This window comes from Brassica oleracea, chromosome C3 (assembly GCF_000695525.1).
Source record: "Brassica oleracea var. oleracea cultivar TO1000 chromosome C3, BOL, whole genome shotgun sequence".
In the NCBI taxonomy this organism is placed as follows: domain Eukaryota; kingdom Viridiplantae; phylum Streptophyta; class Magnoliopsida; order Brassicales; family Brassicaceae; genus Brassica; species Brassica oleracea.
In genome coordinates this window covers 60,925,190-60,941,491 of record NC_027750.1, presented here as the reverse complement: position 1 = coordinate 60,941,491, position 16,302 = coordinate 60,925,190, and the positions used below count along the sequence as shown (strand labels likewise).

At 35.1% G+C, this 16,302-nt stretch overlaps 3 protein-coding genes and 1 pseudogene across 10 annotated transcripts; all 4 read right to left on the bottom strand.

Moving 5' to 3' along the window:
- Positions 1-1,553: 1,553 nt before the first annotated feature.
- On the bottom strand, positions 1,554-4,539 carry LOC106334507. Of its 5 annotated transcripts, none has more exons than XR_001268617.1 (10): positions 4,202-4,539; positions 3,731-3,892; positions 3,370-3,643; positions 2,871-2,985; positions 2,676-2,800; positions 2,528-2,609; positions 2,342-2,453; positions 1,878-2,035; positions 1,692-1,812; positions 1,554-1,622 (listed from the first exon to the last, which is right to left on the bottom strand). XR_001268617.1 is itself a non-coding variant. In XM_013772796.1 (7 exons), the coding sequence occupies exons 1-7, from the start codon at positions 4,412-4,414 to the stop codon at positions 2,399-2,401; spliced, it is 1,026 nt and encodes a 341-aa protein (XP_013628250.1). In that variant the 5' UTR covers positions 4,415-4,539; the 3' UTR covers positions 2,264-2,398. The 5 variants fall into 5 exon arrangements, 1 of the variants encoding a protein (XP_013628250.1); XR_001268620.1 differs by having other exon boundaries at positions 4,211-4,539; XR_001268618.1 differs by lacking the exons at positions 1,554-1,622; positions 1,692-1,812; positions 1,878-2,035 and adding an exon at positions 2,097-2,147.
- Positions 4,540-5,313: 774 nt separating this feature from the next.
- On the bottom strand, positions 5,314-7,446 carry LOC106331133 (B3 domain-containing protein REM17-like). Its single transcript, XM_013769466.1, has 5 exons — positions 7,375-7,446; positions 6,864-7,268; positions 6,473-6,784; positions 6,113-6,395; positions 5,314-5,633 (listed from the first exon to the last, which is right to left on the bottom strand). Exons 1-5 carry the CDS (start codon positions 7,444-7,446, stop codon positions 5,596-5,598), a joined length of 1,110 nt encoding a protein of 369 aa, XP_013624920.1. The 3' UTR covers positions 5,314-5,595.
- A 94-nt stretch (positions 7,447-7,540) lies between these two features.
- On the bottom strand, positions 7,541-11,114 carry LOC106329083 (transcription initiation factor TFIID subunit 10). Of its 4 annotated transcripts, none has more exons than XM_013767666.1 (10): positions 10,884-10,968; positions 10,654-10,810; positions 10,463-10,525; positions 10,247-10,298; positions 10,101-10,151; positions 9,108-9,805; positions 8,716-9,031; positions 8,521-8,621; positions 8,042-8,443; positions 7,541-7,969 (listed from the first exon to the last, which is right to left on the bottom strand). In XM_013767666.1, exons 6-10 carry the CDS (start codon positions 9,309-9,311, stop codon positions 7,697-7,699), a joined length of 1,296 nt encoding a protein of 431 aa, XP_013623120.1. In that variant the 5' UTR covers positions 9,312-9,805; positions 10,101-10,151; positions 10,247-10,298; positions 10,463-10,525; positions 10,654-10,810; positions 10,884-10,968; the 3' UTR covers positions 7,541-7,696. The 4 variants fall into 4 exon arrangements, with proteins under 4 accessions (XP_013623120.1, XP_013623119.1, XP_013623121.1 ...); XM_013767665.1 differs by having other exon boundaries at positions 7,543-7,969; positions 8,701-9,031; positions 10,884-10,960; XM_013767667.1 differs by having other exon boundaries at positions 7,545-7,969; positions 8,712-9,031; positions 10,884-10,957.
- Positions 11,115-12,540: 1,426 nt separating this feature from the next.
- Positions 12,541-16,302, bottom strand: part of LOC106331132 — a 14,439-nt pseudogene continuing 10,677 nt past the window's right edge.

The window sequence follows — 16,302 nt, the reverse complement described above, 5'->3', positions numbered from 1 at the left end:
AAAGTGGGTGGCAGAGTCGATGAAAGTGGGTGGCAGAGTCGATTCATCAAGTAGCATATAATACTTCCAAGGCAAAGTGGGTGGCAGAGTCGATGAAAGATGAGGAGCCTTTGCGTCTAAACACATTTTTCTTATCACACAAGCAGCATCATCGTAATACATTAATAGTATGAGAGGAGAGATTTGTGAATAATACTTTAAATAATGAAAATAGAATGTTTGTATTTTAAGACCTTGGGTGTCTCATATATATATACAGTTGATTTCTTTCTCATAATAATGACGCACAATATTTTGCACAATAAATAATGAAATCGTTTAAAGAAAGATATTAAATGCGTATTGTCAAAAAATGATTTGCATATGATATGATTTTAACTTGCGCAAGTAATCCATATTAGAAAGGTAAGTTATTAAAAACAAACAACCTAATTAGTAGGGGTGAGCACTTTACCCGATATCCGAAGTGGCACCCGAACCCGATCCGAAAATGCATGTCAAATTTTTTATTTAAAAAATTAACAAAAAAATACAATAGTTTTGGGCTTGTCTACATAAGCAATTGATTAAAATAAATGAAAAAGAAAAATTCAAAAAAACCAGCCAATAGAATTATAACGTTTTTCCTGAGAAGATCTATATGAGTGCCACCTCAGCAGAAATCACTAAAGTGACTTCTCTTTTAATGTATAGGAGGATGATGAAAAATGATGAAAATATATATATATATATATATATATATATATATATAACTTTTTGGTCAGTTTAACTAATTTTTCATGGTGAGTCAAGAAAAAAAACTAATTGTACATGGAAAACTTTTTTGTATCCATAGCTAATTATATATTATTTAAAATTTATTTAAAGCTTTTCTTTGATTTCTGAACAATATATTTTATGTTATTAAAATACTTAGCAAATTATAAAGTTTAACAACATTATGGTTCTACACACAACCAAAATCAGTCGGGTAAAGTACACACATAAATATATGAACATAAATATAGATACACACATTTTTTAATTAGAACAACATACAAATGCGAACAATACATATTTTAGTTAATAAATTATATTGTATGTTTTTCTTAAGTTGGATTAATCTTTGTGAATACTAATACAAACGCGACGCATATATACTACGAAAACTATGGTTTTATTTTCTCAACAATCGTAAACACAACCTTTATTTATCATACCAAAGCCAATGACCCCTTCGCTCTAATTCATTGGCTTCGTTCCCTCCATATATTGACTTAGCGCTCCTTCTTTCTCACTCACTTCATCACATTTCTACTACAAATTTTCAGAAGTAGAAAGCGAAAAAGAAACTCTCCATTTTATGTTATTTGGTGGAACTCTATTTAAAAGACTTTATGAGCTGTCTTTTAAAAAAATTATAATCGTAAAGGTCTGTGCAAATAAACAATACATAAACAACGACTAATATTTATACTTTATAAGGCCCTCTACATGTTTACATAAGCCTTTATAAGCATTGTTTATGTTAAGTCTATGTTAATTTGCATGTGAATAAATAAAACATGGATCAAATCAACCAAGGTCTGTGGCACCGGGATTAAGTGATCATCGCCCATGCTGTCACCCATGCTCTCATTGGCCTATCATAAATTGGAATAGTTGTTAGAATAAATATACTAAGCTGTATTGACATAGAGGTTAGTAATCACCTCAAAGTAGCTCTCAACCAACTCAGATGCTTGTTTTCCAGTCAGCTCATGCCCAGCTTCACCAAGGATAACAAAAACCGCCTGGTCATTGTTGTCATAAACAGACAGCTTTGTGAGGTACCTGCCATGGAAGAATATTAAAAGAATGCACAAAAGTATGACTGAAATATAAACTATGATACTTACTGCGGAACGCCATCTACTTCATGTTTTCCACATTTCTGGCACATGAGCGATGTAGGCCCTTTGATTGCCTTAGTATGGCACACACCGCAGCCAATATAATACCAAGGAGAACCGTGGAAAACAGCATCAACAGTTGCTGTGCACTCAAACCAAGCAACCTGCAACAATGAAAATACTTCTATCACAATTCATCAGCAGGTACATTTCTAAACTGAGTCTTCTTGGTTACTTGAGTGTTTAGACAGAAATTCGAACTAAAGATGATGACTACTGCAAAGAACATGTTGAGATCAATATAAACGGATGAGACTTTACGCAAAATGGATGAGTCTTCTAGACAAATCTAATCAGATACGGATATGTCAACAAAAAATGAAACTGGGAAAAGAAGTCTCAAACATACATCCCACACCAACCAAATAACCTTCTCATAATGCATTTGTAAAACGTGGGAAATATATTACCTTTGCTGCTTCCTGCTTGATATAGGAGAATAGCTCCCCTATTGTCATTGTTTCAGTCTATGTGACCACCTTTGCATCAACCCTATTAGCCACATCTAAATTTGAGTCCAACCTGAAGAAAATGTGAAACCAAAAATGTAGTTAGACTGAAATTACACATTCAATTTCAACCAGAGGAATACCTACCAAGTGACATAATCACGGGTTGGTTGAACATCAAAGTCCAAAAACACCCGAGAGGATGACATTGAAGCAAGAGCAAGAGCACCTGTTGCAGAACCTTTGTTAGTCATAAAATAACTATACGCCATTAAAAGACATTCAGTATGCTAACCTCCAAAACGTTTTGGGTTTACGGTGGTTACTAAAATAACCCTTGGAGTGCTTCCATGCAACTTGAATTTGGCACAAAAGTCTGCTGCAGCCTGGTCCCATAGGTAGAGCTTCATCACTGGTCCACTACAATTAAAATAAACCCAAGTTAGAGAAACAGTATACTAATAGATCCAAGACACTGTGAATGACTTACTCATGAGTTTGAACATGGAGCAAAAGCCGCCGGGTCGAAGCTATTTCCTCTTCGTCAAGCACCACACTAGCATTCAGTGTCTGCCCATTCACCAGTTTCAAGTGCCCAACATAATCTGCAATAACGAATAATAGAAACTAATGCTGATTAACTTTATTTGACAAATATATTTATAACCAAAATTTCATCAGTATAACCAAAATCTCATCATATACTGCAACAGAATAAAAAAAGAACTTGGTACTCCACATCTAAAACTGACAATCAATACTTATAACCAAAAATCTCAGATGCTACCAAATAGTTCTCTATCTACTAAATAAAAATAGAACATGATACTCTACAACTAAAATAGACAAATTTACTTATATACAAAGCCACAGATGCTACCAAATAGTACTTTATCTATTTAAATCTGAGGACATGCTAAATACAACTTAAATATTTAAGATCAAATCAAACAGTTATCAAAATCAATGTGAAGTCGATGAGATCTTACCGTAAAGATCACCTTTGAGGTCACATGCTGCCTCAAACTCTTTGTAACTATGGAAACGGAACCGATCATCAGGGAAATTAACCCGACTGTCCTCAAGATCAGAGAGGACAGAGTTCGAAGTGAAACTGATGACTACCCTAGGCTCAGCAACCCGGTACATGACTTTGCTGTTTGATCCGAAACACTTATTCAGTCTGTAGACAGATCCTGCTTTCATGTGTGGCAAGTAGGTATCAATCCTTGCTGATGGGATGAAACCTTGGATAACAGATCCCTGTCAAACATGTAAAAAAAACGATCAATTGAGTAAATATCAAGAGCGTAAGAATATAAAAAATTTTAAAAAAATTTTAGATCAAACCTGTTCATCGATGAGGAGCATCTCTAGACCAATAAGTGTTTTTGTAAGCACATTTCGAGCCTCCCATAAATGGATGAGCCGAAACCTTAACTCCCCTTCTTGTATGCCAAATGAGACGTCTCTAAAAAACAACACCTTATCAACCTTGGCGGAGGAGCGAACCTGAAACAAAGGGAGCACAGAGAGGTTTTGATTAGACCTTGTAATGTGAGACAATTCGCATAGGTTTAAAGGGATGACGTCTGCTAAAAGGCGAATGTGAGAAGAAAGCCAAAAAAGAAATCATATGCTCTCTCTTCCGCACGGACATCACCACTGACCAGAGAAAACTCGTAGTGATAGATAAGATAGAGAGAGAGAGAGAGAGGGAGAGAGAGAGAGAGAGAGAGAGAGAGAGAGAGAGAGAGAGAGAAAATATGGGTTTGATATCAACAACGAATTAGACGAAGAACAATGGAAGAAAAACATCACCTTATCAACCTTGACGGAGGAGACGGCGGTTTTACCGCTTGGTTGGATCGGTACAGCGGAGGAGACGGCGGGCATCACCTTATGGACCTTGGCGGAGGAGACGGCGTTTTTACCGGTTGGTTGATCCAGAACGGTGGAGGAGACAGCATCCTTGCCGTTTGGTTTCTTCACAATCGGATCGTGAGAGACTATGGCTTTCCCGTTCGACTTCATCGCGAGAACAAATTGAGAAAGTTTTGATTGAAAAAAAACATGAAAGAAGAGATTTATAAATAAATGGAGAGGAAACCTTCAATCAAACCAAAACGGACAATTGATTACTCTACAGATTGGTTGCAGTGGAGATGGAGAGACAAAACGTCGTTCAATGGATGAAAATCTAGAGGAAGAAGGAAGACGAAAAGTAAGAGGGATCCGTGTATTGATCTAGGGTTTGATACTGGGCCTCAATGGATTATTGGCCGTTGCAAATATTATGTGACAAAATAATTCAGAGCCCAAATAATTCTGATTACATGGCTGAATAATTTAATCTCATTGGCTATTTTTTTGGTATTACGTGGACACGCTCGCGAGGCTGTGTATCGAGCTTTTAGTATTGTATATTGATCATTTCTTTGGTAAATACAGCTTTTAATTGGATCTATTATTTTCTGATAAAATTTAAAAAAAAATTGTAAATAATTGTCATATTTTGGTTTGTCTAAAGCAAATAACACATTTATGTTGAGTCTATTTCCAAGTGCATAGCATCGAGCATAATACTATTATATTAACCTAAAGCAAGAGAAAACGTGTTCAGACACCACATGCTTCTTCTCTAGAGTTGCAAAAAATACTCAAAACAGAGTTGGATTATCCGCCTCCTCTTGTTGCTGCGTCGCAGGATCGCCTTCAATAACTCATTTTAAAATTATATTTCTATTTCAGTTTAATTCTCGGATTCATCACAAATTTGAATAATAAAATCTCCATTTGAAGTAAAATAAAAATATTCAGAAACCACAAGTACATGTGGCACATTAAAGGCTAGGACCTTGACCAAACTTTCATTCACCAGACTCATTGTCTTTTTCTGATTAGGTTTAGGAGTGATACAACAAAAGGGGAATCCAAAGCAGATTCCAGATAAAGCAGACATAAAAGAGTGTACAAAAGTGAACTAAGCTTACATGTTTTAGAACAACAGCCTCACACACAATTATTTGGTGCAGAACTTAAGCACATGACTTGAATCTTTCTCTCGCATGAGTTCCAACACAAAGGACTCTCTCCTATCTTTACACCATGAGCTTCACAAAATCCGTTCCTGCCTCTTCCTAGTCTCATTCTTCGGCATTTGTTTTCATTCGTAAGATGCACCATCCAGTTTGCTCCATCTTGACCCATCAGAGTTATCTTCCCTGCTTTGTTGATGCCATAGTGGAAGCCTCTGGGCAAAAGATTTGGTTGGGACAAAATGAATAACCATAGGGCAATTTTCTCAGATAGTTTTTTTAAAAAAAATTTTATCACAAAAATAGTCATTTTTTTAAAAAAAAAACCCGACCAAAATAGTCATTTTTTATTTTAAAATTTTTAATTTTAATTTTTAATTTTTTAAAATTTGAAATCCTATCCCAAAAACTCCACTCTTTAACTCTAAATCTTAAGTCTAGATTAGTTAACCCTAGAGTAAAAATATACTTTTACCCTTTAATAAAACTTCTTTTGGTCATTTTTTTCATTGAGGACTATTTTTGTGACAAAAACTTAATAATACAAAAACTTAATAAATCTTAGGGAATTTCTCTTAACCATAACAGATATCAAAAACCTATAGTAATGTCACAAATGGGTTCTACTCAGAGAGTGAATGTGTTGTTCAAAAAAAAAAAAAAAACCTAGAGAGGGAATGTACATCATTATTACCTTCTGAACAGTCTACATGCCTTGTGTTGCGGTTGGATTCAGAAGGGCAAAACTGAAGAACAGGCTTTTCTCTTGTTCCAGCTAGTTTAAACCTGAAGGGATCTCTAACTTTTAACCCGTTTGCATGGCAGAAACTTCTCCAGCCTCGTGAGATAACAGTAGTCTCGTTTGTTTCGTTGCGTCTCAAAACTAAACACCATGTTCCACCATTATCGTTCTTAAGAATCATCTCACAACATTTTTCCTTCAGACCATTTGAGTTAACAAACCGCCTTGAAAGATACTGCAAACATCAGATTAAAAAACAGTCACTACCACTTTAGTTCCAATTATGACTATTTTTGTTAAATCTGTACTCACCAGCGTATCATTACGTAGGCTAGAAGGCGTGAGGGTTCCCACAAGATAAGAATGTGTATTGTCCTCATGTCTATGTTCTGCTTGGTACAAACGTATTACAGGCGTTTCTGAGTTTTGGACCAGTTTGAATGTATAACGACCTCCATTAATCGCATTGGCACTACAAAAGCTTCTCCAACCTTGTCTGAGATAAGACCCGCTTTTGTCGTGAACCAAACTTAACTTCCATGACCTTCCCATCTCGTTAAGAAGAACAATCTTACAGTAGGTATTGCTCAAACCGTTTGGCCTCACAAAACTAACTGGAATGTACTGCAACACTCATCACAAGTTAGCAAACAAACTGATCTCTGAGTAAATCAATTTCATTCTAGTACTGTGAGAAACTAACCACTTTATCCTCATGCAAGCTTGAGACTGTGACATTTGCTACAAAACAAGAACAAAAATCTTTTTTCCTTGGATTCTTCTTCGCTCTCTTCTTCATTGGTTTGATATCTGAAGGTAAAACAGTTTCTTTATTATCATCACCGTCATCAAGGGTTGTGTACTCAACCTCACAGCAACTGGATCCCAGTGCAGTGACATGAAACACCAGTTCTCCCTCGTGTCTGAAAACAAGAACATCTCCAACACGGAGATCATGAGCTTTGACGAATTCTTTCCATCCTCCGGTGAGTCTCCGGCCGGTTATTACCACTTCCCAAGTCGTATCCGAAGCATCTGATCTCAATCTTGCAGTCTTGTCTCCGTGTCTTCCTTGGACATGCTTTGAGAAGAAGGCTACAGGAATGTTCTGCAAACAACATGCAGAAGAAAAAAACAAACAAACAAACGAAACCATCTCCCACAATAAGCATTACTCATTGGAGAAGAAGAAGAGAGACAAGAGTAGAGAGAACCATGTGTGAGCCGGGAAGAATAGGCTGGAAGAAATGTGGGTTTGTTGGAGATTGAAGAACTGTATCCGCCATTGTCAAACACCACATAGAAGTTTGACAAAGAAACTTACTTTAAGCTGGTGAAGATCATGTAATAAGATCTTCTTTTTTTTTTGTCAGAAAACGATTATATTTTTCAAAGACTTTTGTCTCGAACCTCGAGGCATAACAAGTTACGATGTAACACTCTAAACATTGATTGAAAACTAGAGAGTCAAACAAACTCTTAATCAGAGTCTAATGAAACTTAAGAGACACTAAATTAAAAATACTCTTATGTTCTTCAGACATTAACTGTTTCGACTTTGACCTTGGAACAAAACTTGAGAACAGGAACCGTGTCTTCCCACACCAACTCCAACACAAAAGACTCACCAATCTTGAATACATCATTAGCTTCACAGAAAAATTTCCATCCTTTCCCCAATCCTTTTCTATTATTGTGTGGTCCGTCTTGCACCAGCTTCGTTAACCGCTTCACACCATGCTTGTCCATCAAGATTATCTCTTTGTAATTGCTAAGCCCATTAGTATTCGTGAAAGCTATAGGAAGAATCTGCATAATGTTTAACAGATCAATCAGAAACAGAAGATAAAAAAAGCATAAATCAGAAGTGACATTGCTTACAAGTTTGGAGCTAATGAAGTTGTAACGTGTGAGAGTGATAGTGAGGAATCGGTTTCGCCTTGAAGATGATGAAGCTACCCATTTAGAACGCTTCTTTGTCTTTCTACTCCGTCTCCCTCTGCTCAAGTGTTTGCTCATTAGTTCAGAACACTCTTCTTCAGGACAAACACACATCATTGGAGTAGTTTTTCCATCTCCGACCAGATTGAACACAAATAAGTCTCCTACTTTTCGTCTGTTATCAAGACAGAATCTTCTCCAGCCTCTTCTGATGTAATACATTCCGCCTGACTCTCTAAATTTCAAACTCGCAGTCCATGAGTTTCCCTCTTTGTTCACTAGTATCATCTCGTGGCATCGTTTGTTCAAAGCATTTGAACTCGTAGCTCCCACAGGAAGATACTGCAAACCCCCAAAAGTATACATCATAAACATGGTTAATACTTGTGAAGTAGAAGAAACAGAATGTAAGTACTCACAAGTGTGTCTAGTTTTAGATTGGAAGTAGTGACTTCTGATACAAAACAGTGGTGGAATGAGAACGAAGACATTGGCTCTGTTTTGGGTTTTAGACCATTTCCTGAAACATAAGACACAGTTTCGTTTTCATGTCAAAAACATTTCAAGAATTGTATCCTCAAACTTGGATTCAAGCTTACTAATCTTGTACCGACGCTCATTGTCATCTTCGTCGTCATCATCATCAGTGTCAGCTTCTTCCTTGATGATGTGAGATTGTGTATACTGAATCTCGCAACAGCTAGGACCAAAAGGAGTGACATTGAACACCATATCTCCTTCGTGTTTGAAAATAATAATGTCTCCGATTCTAAGGTCATGTGCTGTGGTGAAGTCTTTCCACCCTCGGGTGAGTCTCCTGCCATCTATTTTCACTTCCCAAGTTTTGTCTGAAGCGTCTGATCTTAGTTTCACTGTTTTCTTCTTGGTTTTTCCATGTATGTGCTTTGAGAAGAAGACCACAGGTATTGTCTGCAAACCACAAAACGCAAAGTTAACCAAGAACCTGAGTCTAAAAGAGGGACATAAACAGAGAGAGTGTACGTACGAGGTGAGAGTGGAAACCAGGAAGAAGTGGCTGGAAGAAATGTGGATTGGTCGGAGACTGAAGTGGTGGATTCACCATCTCAAACAATTCAAAGAGAAACAAAAACTGGAGAGAATTATTTGAAACTTTTTCCTGGGAAGTAAAAGAAAAAGAAAAGTTGTGCTTTATAGAAAAGGTTAGTGTTTCAGACTTTCTTGTCTTCATTAATGGATATCGAGGCAACGTGAATGAATAGTAAAAAGCAAAAAGCAATAGAACTTTGTTGTTTTCTGTTGCAAAGTTAAAAAAAAAAAGGGAGTCGAGTAAAATTTGGTTCACCAATAAAACAGAGAGATCTTTTGGTGATAATTCCAAAGTTATCTATTGAGATTTCCAAGCACATTTGACTATGAAGAGAGTGGTTACAAGGAGGGATCATCCAAAGGGACTGTTACATAAGCGTATTAGAATACCAAGAACTCAGAAATATTATTATCAAGAGAGACACGAGTCAAGAAACAAATAACAAAAAGAATATACATGTAACTAGGAAGAGAGAGAGTTTTATTTCACTGAAACACTAACATAAAACCAGGGATCTCTCACACACGATCATCCTTACTAGGCAAATATGGTCAAGGCTTGCGGTTGGTTTCTAGATCAATTCCGGTTCAAGGGCTATCAGCAAAATATTCTGGATGCTTCACGTTCACTCCATACTGCCAAACCGAGTTTATTCATTTGGTTAGCCTTCCACTTACTAGTTACCATGAGATGGAAAACCTTACTATATACCTACACTATTACAATCCACAATATAAGAACTACTTAGGCAATATGCATGCCTCTAAACTTTTTTAATGTTCATCCTGTGATACTGAATTAGTTCTATGCCATTTGTATCTAGAGATATGGTCAGACTCCTAACTTGCCGCTTGTCTAGAAACAAAGCATCTAAATTTCTTCACATACTATGGACAGATGTGGATCAAAGCCACCACTCGAAGCACTAACCTCACGCAGGGCTTTTGAAAGGTCTTCCATTGTCAATATTAAACGTTTATCCTGTTTCAAGAAGTTTAATATTCATGAGATGATCCAAAAGACAAATAGCGTTTATTGTCGCACAAGCCAAAAAACGGAAGAGAGTCAGAGGTCACCTTTTGCTGTTTTTTGTCTTTAACAACTGGAGCTGGTCTAGCCTTGCAGTGCCTGTTTAAAATTTACAGTTTTAATTAAACAGGAGTTAAGTGAATAATTTTATGAGAAAATCTAGCTTATACATCTTTCATCTAACTTACTTAGAACATGCTGCTTCTCTTTGTCCATATCAACTATAAAAAATGATATACAAAGTTCAGGGAATGAAAACTTACTGAAGAGCATCGCTGGCAACATCTGCAACAAACTTTTGTGTAGCCACAGCAACTAGCCTTATTCTGTCAAACCAGTAAACCAAAATTATCAGCACAAACTCGCCAGAATACATCCAAAAAAAAAAAAAAGATTATGAAAACGGATTCCATAATCCAAGATAGAAGAGTATTTTCCACAAGAAATGACAAACCTAGAACATCTGATTAAACTGCTTGTAAACCATTCTAAAACCCAACACCGTCTGCTCTTAAGTACCACATGAAACTGGAAGGAAGTACCTACAATCTTACATCAGGGCACTGAAACCCACTCTTAGCCAAGTAGTGCTCCACTAGATCATCAGGAATCTGAAACAAAATTAACTCAATCACTACCCAGCAGAGTTCAATCATTGGAGAGTCGAAAAGGTTGAAACTTTACAGTAGGAGTGTAATCCATCAGAGACCCAAGGAACTCTGTAAGAACAGCATCATCCTCATGCTTCGCCTCGCCAGACTGTTGGCCGTGATTCATGTCTCTCACCGCCCTGAGCGAGATTGCGAGCCTAAACGACGCTGCGACGCGAGTCGCCGTTGGAACTACCCTAAATCTCCGACTGAGTCGACGACTCAAAGCTATCGCCACCGGTTGGTTTAAACAGCTGAGAAAGGTCTCCAATAAGGCCTAATGGGCCTATATGATTAAACTAAGCCCATTCTCTCCTTGACATCCCCGAGGATAGAGACTACTACTATCAATTCGGTTTTTTAATGAATTTTGTACGACTAAAAAACTAATAAAGTCGAGGTCAACGTAAATTATTACACGAGCATGAACCATATGCTGACAGGATATAAAGAATACAATCCAAATGCTTATACAAGGATCTGCACCATGTGCGCTAGGAAATTTTTTAAAATCTAACTTATACTTAAAAATAAATTTTATTAAATATTATATATTTTACCATTTTTTTACTAATATTTGATATAGATTTGATATATATTAAATCAATTTGTATAAAACTAATAAAAATGTTATAAAATTGTATAATTATCAAAAAATTAGCCTAAACAATATTTATAAAATTTGTAGATATATAAGAAACTAATGATATTACGATTAGATATTTAATTTTTTTTTAAATCGTAGAAATTTTTGAAAGCTTTAGGGGGTTATTGGAATCAGAATTTAGAAGGAGTTACGTGATTTTAAAAGTTGACAGATTCTTAGAAGTTAAGTAGAGTTAACAAATATTCTCCAAATTTATATCAAATACTTTGGTTTGGTGTGTTGACGTGAGTTTAGTTGCAATATGTACATGTTTTTCTTATTTCACAGATTTCAAAAATCTTATGAGAGTAGATGATATTTTCAAAGTGTAGTTTTATGAGTAAAAACATAAAGAATTCACCTCCCAATAACAATAGAATTCAATAGATTGATAAAATCCATAATAACTAAACTTTATGAATAACAAATAATTTTAATAGAATTTAAAAGTCTTTAAACCAATAACAATGGATTATGATAAGACTTTTTAAATCTGTAAACCAATAACAATGTATTCTCAAAATTTAATAATTTCTTTTGAATTCTTAAACCAATAACCCCCCTTAGTAATACAAATTGTATAATTATACAAAAATAATAATATTTCAAAATTTGAAATGTTATATATGAATATATTTATTTATAGATGATGTATGAGCTATTACCATATTTAAAAAAAAATTACCAAAAAATATCAATATTAAATATAATATATGAATTATTACCATATTCTAATAAGTTTGCCAAAAATATAAATAAACATTAAATGAAATTATCCATGTCATATTTTTCTGGAAGCCATGTCATCAATTTTATTAGCCATGTCATATTTGTTTTGTGAAATTGATTGTAGAATGGACATGTGCAAAATCACTTTGCAAATATAGTCTAGGGGAGTGGACAAATATAGTTCATATACATTTCTTTTTGAAAAAAACGTAATTTTGTTTCTAAGCAAACAATTGTTTTGGGGTTTGAAAGGTGATGTTGATAAAAGCAAGCATTTTCGTTTTTTTTTTTCAAATTATGTTTTGTGATGAATCAATCATACGTTGGAAATTATCCATGAGGGAGATGGGAAAAGCTGAGAATACTCAGGGATATCTCTTGACATGAAGCAATAAGAGAGATGTGATCATGAAAGAATAAAGGAGGGGAGGAGAAGATGCCACTAGGAGGTTAAGGGAACATGTGTTCCGTAACACGAGGAAACCATGGGGACCAGCATAATAATTCTTCTTTTCTGGTTTGCCATGTTTTTTTCTTATAACAATAGAGTATGCACTCAAAATTAATAAAAAGAAAACATGAATTCCTCTCTCACCTCTCTCTCACGGACTCTTCCTCACATAATCTCTCTTGTTCTTGATTCTACTTACAAATTACATTCATACACTACAAGAAAACTTGTAAATAATCACAAATGAACCACAAAAAAATTGTGGCTAGAGTTTTACGGCTACAAATACCTACAAAAATAGTCACCGTATTTAAAAAGCAAAACTTGTGGCTATTTATGTAGATTTTTGTGACTAATTTTGCTACAAACTACACTTATAGCTTTTTGAAGATATTTAGCCACAATTAGTCACAAAACAGTTTGTAGACGTAAAAAATTCACTATTAACCACAAAATAATTTGTTGAAGTATTTAGTTTGGAGAAATATTGATCCTAAACTTATTCTAAACCCTAAACATACCCTAAAACCATTTATCCTAGATCATGAATTGAACTCTTAAATACAAACGTCAAACGATATGAATAGTAATATATTTTAGATATATATATATACACTAAATATATTTATTTTTTATGTTTAGGTTATATTTTGATGTAAATATGAATATGTAGAAATCGGTGGACCAATCAATGGAGAAATAAACTATTGTTGGTAAAGCTAACTACTTAAGACATTTGAGGATCATGAGGTATATACACTCAAACCTTTACACAATGACTTTTAACTTTTCTTGTTCTTAATTTGACATTTCTTTTCAGCAATTAGTTTTTTTTTATGTTCTCTATGCCGGAACACAAAAATAGAAAAAGAAAAAATTATCCTTGACCAATGATGTCAAACTACCCAGATCACATCCTCCCATCCAAACCCTCTACTATAAACCAAAACCCTATATACCAATCCCAAAATCTAAAACATCAAACCTAATCTCATTTTAAATCTATACTACATAAATCACACCTTAATCTAATATTCTAAACCCCAAACTCAAACCCTACATATAAAACCATGAATCCAATATTTTTAAACTTCAAATATATTATTTAAACAAACTCAATTTTTTTTCATGTAAACAAATATATAATTAATATCTATTCCAATCTTTCTAAATTCCGTAGCGATAAATATAATTTAAGCAAAGCCAATTATGGTAAAGTCATATATAATTTAATTGAATGTTTTACATAAAATTTATTAAAGCATGCGGTCATGAATCTAATTCATTATATATGCAAAAAAAAAAAAAAATCTTTGGCCAAAACTATATCCTTCCGCCAAATTTTTCTTCCTTCCCCGCGCACATCTTGACCAAAATTAAAACGATAAAAAAAAAAACTCTTCAAATTTTTCATTGGTTGACAAAGTAGCTAAAGGATTGCTATCTAAAATTTTAGACCATTGATAAAAAAAATCTTTGGCCAAAATTATATCCTTCCGCCAAATTTTTCTTCCTTCCCCGCGCACATCTTGACCAAAATTAAAACGATAAACAAAAAAAGAAAAAAGAAACTCTTCTAATTTTTCATTGGTTGACAAAGTAGCTAAAGGATTGCTATCTAGAATTTTGGACCATTGACTAAATTTGATCCAATGGTCAAGATCACTTTGTGTTTCTTCCTCGTGTCTCTCACTCTCTTATTTCTTCACAAAGATCTCATCTCTCTTTCATTCCTGAATCTCAAATTCTCAATCACGTTGCTCCAGATCTTCTTTCTCTCATAACTCTCTCTTTAACCATACTACTTGCTCGAGCTTATCCACCAAAGCTTGTTCGTCACCAAAGCTCATCACCGTAGCTCAAGCCTTGTTAACTAAAGTGGGATGGCGTCTGTTACACGATACTAAGAGCTTATGGGCCAAATTTTTACGAAGTAAGTACGGTGTGGGGACATACATGACACAGATTGGATGGTAGGGAGTAGCTCTAGCTCGTCAACATGGAAAAGTGTGGTAATGGGGATAAGAGAAGTGGTTCTTGTGGGCCATAGCTGGGTCACTGGTAATGGGAGAAATATAAGTGGGAGGACGGCATATGGTGGCGAGGGTGGAGATGGACAGCAGAGGGTAGCACCGTCAACTCGAAGCAACTAAGCGGCGGAGAAGACGATGACCAATTCTTTTTTTTTTAGGTTTAGTTCTTTTGGGGTTAAATTATTTAAAAAAAGTTAATTTGGTTTAGTTTTTTTTGTTGTAATTAATTTGACTTAGTTTGTAAATGAGTTTCAATTTGTAAAGTGGCTTTAATTTATAAATAAAAATTTATTCGTAAATGTCGACAAAAAGAAAATTTACTCGTAAATCAGTTTATTATATACCAAATTTAATATATCAGACATATTTATATTTTTTTTTTGTAACTTATTTTGTGATTTGTAATTTATATTTTTTTTAATAAAATATTTTCTACGATTCAAAATGTGGTTTTCTGTGCTAAATTAGCCACAAAAATAATTTTATGCTATTTCTATATATTAGCCACAAATATAATTTGTGGATAGGTCGTAGAAAGAAAGCCGCAAATAGCAACGATGGTCGGATATCCACGAGCTCATAGTCAGCGAATTATATTTGTGGCTATTCGTAGCTATGAGTGAAATAGCCACAAAATTCAATCAACAGCCACAAAATTTATAGTGGCAATTCTCAGATTTTCTTGTAGTGATAATCCTCATAAAATCACATGGTATCAGAGCAACAAAGCTCTTGAACCTATTAAAAGTTCCGCAAACACTCTGTTCTATTTATCTTTTTATCTTTAAGTTCATCTCTCCTGTTCTTGAGTTCTTGGCAAGTTAAAGGAAGATGGATAACAACAACAACAGATCTCTCAACATACCTGTGACCTTAAAGGGGATTAATTATCTCCTATGGGCAAGGATGGTGAAGAATGCCCTTGGAGGAAAAGGTTTATAGAGCCACGTCTCAACCATAGCAGCTCCAACACAAACTGTCCAAGGAGAAGATGGAAAGAAGATGGTGGTGGCTGAAGAAGATAAATGGGGCCAGGAAGACCTCATGATTCTAACAGTTCTCCTCAGCTTTCTTGAACCATCAATTATGGAGGTTTACTCATACTGTGAGACTACCAAAGAACTTTTGGAAACTCTCTACAAGGTTTATGGAAATGTGTCCAGCCTTACTAGAGTTTTCGAAGTGAAAAGAGCCATTAATGCTCTCAGCCAAGGAGACATGGAGTTTCAACCTCACTTTGGCAAGTTCAGGTCCCTTTGGGCAGAGCTAGACCCACTCAGGCTGATTACGCGTTTAAGCACACACCAATTAACCTAATGTGCCAACAATACCACAATCGAATGGTATGTCATTGTAGCATTTTAGGATCGAATCCACAGAGAACTAGAGACTTATAACACCAAGAATACACAAACCTTCCTAATCTAAGCAAACAAGAAGATAGATGATTTGTAACAAACTAATATCCTAGAAATATAAACAAGGTGATCTCAAATCCAATCAAGAAATAAGTGCAAGAATTCAATCAAATACTAAGGATGGATCCATGGTAAGGATAATTGATATAAGGTGATCAAGGTTCAATCTAAAGGTG

Bases quoted from the DNA above. Each gene is read 5' to 3' on its own strand.
- LOC106334507 (XM_013772796.1), bottom strand. From the start codon at position 4,414: ATGAAGTCGAACGGGAAAGCCATAGTCTCTCACGATCCGATTGTGAAG. The intron at 2,986-3,369 runs GTAAGATCTCAT...TCGTTATTGCAG, and splicing joins CCTCAAAGGTGATCTTTACG to ATTATGTTGGGCACTTGAAA. The intron at 2,610-2,675 runs GTTAGCATACTG...GTTCTGCAACAG, and splicing joins AAACCCAAAACGTTTTGGAG to GTGCTCTTGCTCTTGCTTCA.
- LOC106331133 (XM_013769466.1), bottom strand. From the start codon at position 7,446: ATGGCGGATACAGTTCTTCAATCTCCAACAAACCCACATTTCTTCCAG. The intron at 7,269-7,374 runs GTTCTCTCTACT...TGTTGTTTGCAG, and splicing joins TTCTTCCCGGCTCACACATG to AACATTCCTGTAGCCTTCTT. The intron at 5,634-6,112 runs GTAATAATGATG...TCTTTTGCCCAG, and splicing joins GCATGTAGACTGTTCAGAAG to AGGCTTCCACTATGGCATCA.
- LOC106329083 (XM_013767665.1), bottom strand. From the start codon at position 9,311: ATGAAGACAAGAAAGTCTGAAACACTAACCTTTTCTATAAAGCACAAC. The intron at 9,032-9,107 runs GTACGTACACTC...TGTGGTTTGCAG, and splicing joins CTGGTTTCCACTCTCACCTC to ACAATACCTGTGGTCTTCTT. The intron at 8,444-8,520 runs GTGAGTACTTAC...GGGGGTTTGCAG, and splicing joins ATCTAAAACTAGACACACTT to TATCTTCCTGTGGGAGCTAC.